Source organism: Gavialis gangeticus, unplaced genomic scaffold (assembly GCF_001723915.1).
Source record: "Gavialis gangeticus isolate Ggan-Ray unplaced genomic scaffold, GavGan_comp1, whole genome shotgun sequence".
NCBI classification, from domain to species: Eukaryota; Metazoa; Chordata; order Crocodylia; family Gavialidae; genus Gavialis; species Gavialis gangeticus.
In genome coordinates this window covers 11,519,555-11,526,276 of record NW_017728992.1, presented here as the reverse complement: position 1 = coordinate 11,526,276, position 6,722 = coordinate 11,519,555, and the positions used below count along the sequence as shown (strand labels likewise).

The 6,722-nt window shown below is 46.2% G+C and overlaps 1 protein-coding gene across 1 annotated transcript in view; it reads left to right on the top strand.

Annotated features, from left to right (window-relative positions):
- The window catches only part of ABCA13 (ATP binding cassette subfamily A member 13), a 375,209-nt gene that overhangs the window by 330,529 nt on the left and 37,958 nt on the right, over nucleotides 1-6,722 (top strand). Inside the window, exon 47 of the mRNA XM_019518403.1 lies at nucleotides 3,904-3,996. Within this exon, the coding sequence (XP_019373948.1) occupies nucleotides 3,904-3,996 (93 nt within the window). The remainder of the gene's footprint in view (nucleotides 1-3,903; nucleotides 3,997-6,722) is intronic.

Genomic DNA, 6,722 nt, shown 5'->3' with positions numbered 1-6,722 from the left:
TTTTTTTTTTTTTTTTTTGTAGAACTGGTCTGATAAATGCTGAGCTGGGTATGCGGGTTGATTAGCATTTGGAGCACAAATTCCCCATTGTGCAGTGCTCCCCTGCTTCGCTTTGCTGATCCCAGAATTCACTGCAGTCTCTGCTTCAGGTTTTCTGTTCTCCATCGCTCATGTAAATGAATGGTCATCTGGTCCCATCTCAGATGCAAATAAGACCTAGGGCAGTTGTTTCACTTTTGTCACCCTTATCTGGAGGGTTTTAGGTGCGTCTCTCACTGCATCTTAATCAGTTTCTGTTTAGGTGTGGGGGGGGGGGATTCTTTGTGAGTCAGACAGTCCATGTCCTGTGTCAGGGTTCCCCAAGAACATGGAGCTTGGAGGTAACAGCTGTGGGCATCCTTCATCTTACCTGTTGAAGTTTGGCCACTGGACATCAAGGAATAGAGGAGTCACAGGGCCAGAAGTACAGTGAGCACAAGCTGCCCAGTGAAGGAGAGAGCCCTTGTTCCTGGCCCTGCTTTCAGACTTTTTGTTCACATTTTATCCATTGACAATGTAATACAAACTTCATAAATAGCATTGAGAATGGAGACTGAAGATACAGGGTGGGGGCATTTCTTCCCTTGATATCAGTATCAAGCAGTCACTCCTCAAGGTTTTTCTCTGCCTCAAGAAGCAGAAATGTATGTAAGTTTTATCAGCTTCCCAGATGGTACTGGCTCACAATTGAACCTGGCTGAAGGAAGACATGAAGGTGACTGTCTGGATCATTTCTGAGCATGCACAGTAGGCCAAGTCTAGTCACCCATGGGTCTTTCCAGGTTAAAAAGGAGAGAGAGAGAGCGAGAGAGAGAATATGGGCATCTTAGCAGGTTGTAGATGCTGTGGAGGGTGAATTTCGGATTTTATTTAGTGACATTGACACCTAAACCTCTAAATGCTACTTAGATGGCCTGGAGGTGGAATGGGATCTGGGCCTTAGTCTTTTAAGTCAAGTATCCTCATTTTTAGATGGAACTTAATTTTTTTAGGTTGTGTCAATTGCTGGCCTGCAGTATTTCACCAAAACCCTAGTGGCATCCTCCTACAAGGAGCTGCTGAGAGTCATTGTCCCTGCAAAGGGGGTACATCTTAGTGCTAGCTTCCCTCTTGTACTGAGAGAAAGATGCGTCTGTGACCCCTCTTTAAGAGTTGTAACACACTTGCACATTAGAGGGGCACCCCATCTTGGCATCAGGACAGGAACTCCTTTGCCAGTCCCCCTGCAGGTCAAAGCTAATTAGCAGTCTAGCTAATTCCTGCCCTAGTATGAATGAGTTACTGCCCGTGGGAACACCTGAAATGCAGCTCTAGTGCTTCCCAAAGTAACAGTGTTGTAGTTCTGGTCAGCCAGGAGGATGCATCCTGAAATATTCAAATTTTAGGATGCATCTCTTTGAAATTTTGTTGCTTCATCCTAAATTCATGTTTGTTTGAGTTAACTTTAGGGCATTGTTTGGTCCCTTGTAATCCTGCCTTCCTCTTTAAGCATGCTTACAAATTTAAGACACAAATTTAAGACACAGCTGTACAAATTTCAGTACTGCCCCAACCTGAATCTGGAGTGGCACTAGGATGGGGGCTTCTTCCCCTACCCCTGTGGGTCAGAGACTGGCAGGGGGAAGGGCTGAGCAGTTGGCCTGGCAGTGCAAGGGGGAATCAGCCCTGGTGTGGGGCTCTCCGCTGCTGGCTGGACCCCAGGCTGGAGTAGAGGGAAACCCCACCTTGACATTAGGACAGGGACTCCTTTGCCAGTCCCCCTGCGGTCAAAGGCAGTGACTGGAGGGGTCTAGGGCTGTGCAGCCAAGCTGGGGTGAGGAAAACCCAGCTGGGCAGACAAGAGGAGCCTGGGGCGGAGCAGGGAAAACCCCACGAGGTGCCACAGCTCTGAGGCCCTGGTTGGAGCAGTGAGGATCTGTTCCCCTGCCTCCTCCCACTGTCCTGCAGGTCTGACAGGTGCAGAGAGGATGCACAGGCTTTGCTGCCTCAGCTGTGTAACAGCCCCAGGGCAGGGCCAGCCTGGCTGAGCTGGCACAGATGGGAGGCGGGGGGAGTAGAAACTAGCCTTCTTCCCTGCAAGGGGGATTAGCTGGGAGCCATAAGGCATCCTGGGATGCCAGAGGAGAGAAAACTAAGGTGATTTGCAATGGGATCAGGACATAGGCAGAGGGATAAAATATTGTTTGTGGTGGCTGAGTGTACACACACCTCACCCAGCAGGTAAGTCTGTGGAGGGGAAGGGGTGGGGAGAGAGGGATGGGGCACAGCAGGTCAGATTGAGGCCCCCACAGTGAGGGAGGGTGTGGTGCAGGGGCTGCAGTGAATGGGGCCCTGAGGCTGGGATGAGTCATGGGACGGTTGGGGCCTGGGCACCTCATCCAGAGGTGTGTGTGGGGTGGGGGGCTCCTGCTGTTGCGCGCACCCTGGGAGAGGCATGGAGGACATGTGCCCCCTGGATTTGTGCACAGGGTGGAGGCAGGCTGCTGCTGGAGGATGGGGCTCTGTGCCCTGCTGCCTTGGATGCTGTGTGCAATGCCATGTGCTTGCCACCACTTGGCAGGCAGGGGATGCAGCACAACCTGGCCGTGGCAGAAACATAGCATCACATGGCTCCTGAGACAGCGGCAGTGGGGTTCAAAGCCCAGCATGCAGCAGGCGGCCAGCCTCATCCCCATGCACATATCTGGGGGACAAATGCCCCCGTGCCACCCCTGGGGTGCATGCAGTGCCGGGAGTCCCTCCACGCCCCTGGACAAGGACAAGCCACCTGGGCTTCGACCATCTCATGACCCACCCTAGGGCTTCATTCACCTTAGCCCCTGCCCCACACCTTCCCTCAAAGTGGGGGCCTCGATTGCCCCCCCCCACACCCCTTCCGCTTTCCAGACTTTCCTGCTGTGGTGGGCAGTGCTTAGGGTTACCACATGTTCAGTTCCAAAAAAGAGGACACCCTGTGTTGCTGGCTCAGCCATGGTTCTTGAAAGGCCCCTTCCCTTGCTGGAGGGGGCAGGCACTGCCCCCCTCCCAGCTCCCCTGCCCTGCCACAGCCCCAGACTCAGCTCTCCAAACCAGACTTACCTGCCTGCAGCTCCTGGGGCGAGTGTAGATGCACTTACCTGCCTGCCGCTCCCTGCCTACAATTGCCTCTCCCCCTCCTCCCACCAAATGGACAAAGCAAAAACTCAGACATTTGTTCAGATTTGAAAAACCCACCCAGAGGGAGACAGGAAGACTCAAAATGAGGACATGTGTAGGAAAACCCAGACGTATGGTAACCCTACCAGTGCTCCTCAAGCTGCTGGGGTGAAATCCTGGCTGCATGTAGGCTGCAGCTGCATGGCTGTTTCTGTGCACGTTCCCTGCTACACCCACTGGAGCCTGTGCCTGGGCTGCCCTGTGGCCCTCTGCACTGTCACCACTGCACCACCTCTTGGGGGGCTTAGCCCTGTTAGCCCAGCCTTCTGCTGCCTATGGATCTGGGACAGAAATTTGTTAGACCAGTCTAACCTAAACTGATTAAATCTGATACTATATCCTTCTAAGTCTATCTTAAACTGGGTTCGGCCATTTTGAACTTCTGTTCTGTTACCAGTTTAGACCGGTTTCCAATCACTTGTACCGTTTTATGTGTAATTTCTGTCTCCAGCTTGCAAGTAGTAGTGCTTTTGTAATGTTATAAGATTCAGCCATCTGTCTCTTTATTCTCTACTGACTAGAGTTGTATTTGTATTGCTGAGGCAGATGTGAAGGGGTCTGTGTACTGTTTCCTCCATCATTTGGGTTTATCTTGATTTTAACTAAAGGTAGCTATAAATCTATGGCTACTGTGTCATAACTGTTGTTCTCCTTATATCTCTTTTTTAGCATGGAGGAGTGTGAAGCGCTCTGCACGCGGCTTGCTATTATGGTGGATGGCAGTTTCCAGTGTCTTGGTTCTCCCCAACACATTAAAAACAGGTACCATCTCTTGGCAACCTTCTGCAACTAAAATTCACCAAGGAGATTTCTTAGATGTTTTAATAATGTCAGTATAGTGTAAATACCATTAAGGGCAGAGCACTTTTTTTCTTTCCTTCAGCTAGGACCTCTTAAAATAAATTAGGATATCTTGGCAAAATAATGTGATGTATGGCCTTGTAACTGGTCACTCTTGAGCATAATTCTGTTCAGAAAGTCTGTACAAAAAATCAAGCCCCTGTTTTGTTCAGCTTGAACTGTGGGCTGTGCATAATTTGAATCTTGCAGTATTTGGAAATAACTTTCTGTTCATTGCATGTATTTTCTCTTGCCAAAAGAAGGAGGTAACAGAATGCTAACATGTTAGCCACCCATCTGTCCTAATGCTCTCTTCAGCTATTTTCAGCAGTATTTGCTGGTGTTCACATCCCTCAGAATTGAGCCATATTTATAAATAATGATGCTTCTATTTTACCTTTTCCTGGACTAAATATGCTCAGGGGATGGCTGCACAAGCGTGTTCCTGAAAGGCAAAGTAGGGTCCAAATTTGCAGAACACCCCAGTTACACTGCAGTAACTGCCCTGTGTGCATTCTTTTGCCATGCAGTAAGCAGGTGGTAGCCTGTTCCTCAAAGAAAGGTTGGGGGTGAGGGGAGGAGCTCCCTTGAATTTACCACAGTTGCTTTTGTAACTACATCCTTGGTTCTGATTTACCTCAAACATAATCTCTGGCAATAGGGAGATTATAAAGAGGACACACAAAAAATAACATCAAGCAAATAAAACATTATATAGTCGGGGTAAACTTCAGCCTGGAATATTAACATTAAATGTTAGAATAAGCTTCAGGGCCAGATCCTCAGGTAGTTTCTCACCTTTGGAGTCAGTGAAGCTATGCCACAGTGAAGCTGAGGCCTGCCACTATGAATATAAATATTTTGAATGCATATGAGCAAGCTGTCCAAGCTTTGAATCACCATCTATCCACTCATGTTTTTGAATGAATGTAATGGACTTTGGTAAATGTGATTTGGCACCTAAAAATCTTTTCACACCAAGTACTGGTGATCAGTGAGGTGGCTTAGAGTCTGTATCCAGTATGCAAAATCAAGGGTAAATACAGTAAAGGCCCATATTCAATTTTCTTTTTCTCTAAGCCTAAGCTTTTCCATATATACTTTAATCACCGTTGACAGCCCAGTTACTTCTGGGCCAGGGCTATGGGGAGATGACTGTCCTTTCTGCAGTTTTGCCTCACTTTTTCCTCTGTTGCCAACCTGTTAGCTTTCCTCAGCTCACTCTATACACTCTGACTTCTCATTGAACAATCACCCTTTTTTAAGTGCTCATTCCTCTAAGGATGAGTATCTTCTTCCTGATCCTGGGTTCCACTCTTGGATGCGTCAGTTGTCTTTAGTTTGGCTGCAGCTAGGTAGGGGTATTCTTCAATACACAACTTTCCCATTGTTTTGTCAAGCATTTTTATTTGGGGTGTCATTTGCTTATTTGATCTATACCTTGGCAGGTAAGCCACCATAAACATATCATATTATGTTCATTATATTCGTGAAAAAGGCCAATATTGCCCAGTTGGTCATGCCTTCACTAGAGATGCATAAACTGTATTTAGATAGCTAGTAGATGCCATTTACCAGATGATTTGGAGGTAAGGAAAACAATGCAGAGCAGTAAGCTACATGACATGTTGGAAGTTCCAACTCTAATGATATCAGGACACAGGCAAATCAACAGATCTGAAATGAAGGCTGCACAAACTCCTCTTTCAAATGTCTTCAAAGCTGGATTGCAATAGATATTCGCAGATAAGAGTGCTTGACAGCCTAGATCCATTGTCATTATTCTTCCCAAATTAATTTTTTAATTGGAAAAATCATTTGTGTGCTAAGAACATTCCACATTAGCAGCAGGTTTGTGTTCCTTATATTTGCCATGAGAGTTCTTTAAATAAATGAATGTTAATGGCATTCCTCTGGGATCTCATGAGATGTGCACTGGTTATCAATATTACTGAAGTGATGATAGTGAGTCCATAGTTAAAGCTACATTAAGACTTTCACTTAAAACAGGATTAAATCCCTTAAGATCACAGTTCATTGATTGAATTTAGTCTCCAAATTTACCACACTTATTGTTCAGAAACCTATTGAGTTTTCTAACCCATTTTTCAGAGTACATAGTCACCAACTTTACTAGAGGAATTAATTAAAATAATCCAGTTCTCAAAATTAGGTGCCTGAAGCAGAGCCTACCATAGTTACTGCACACAAAAGGATGTATTAAAATAATATTGTGGGTAGAGGTTACTTTAAAAGTAATTTTAAAAGTAATTTTAAATGTAATAAAAGTTATTCCCCTTCTTCATCTAAACCGTTTTGATCTGTGCTTAGGAAAGCCAATGGGCATTCCCATATCCACCATGAATTTCAGTTTACTGCTGCTTCCTCCCTGCCCTGCTTCTCTGGCTTCCTAGTTTCACACCAGACACACAGATCCCGTTAGCTCCTGACCCTTTATCTTTCAGCCCGATATCCCTTGTACGTCCCAAAGTGTCACAGACCTGATCAGGGTCATTACTAGGAGATTGACAAACCTCCTAAGGTGTGCTAGTATGAAGTTCTCTCTTTCTGTGTGATTGAATTTAGTCCATATTTAGCACAGTTACCATCTAAAGAACAATTGAGATATATATATATATATATATATA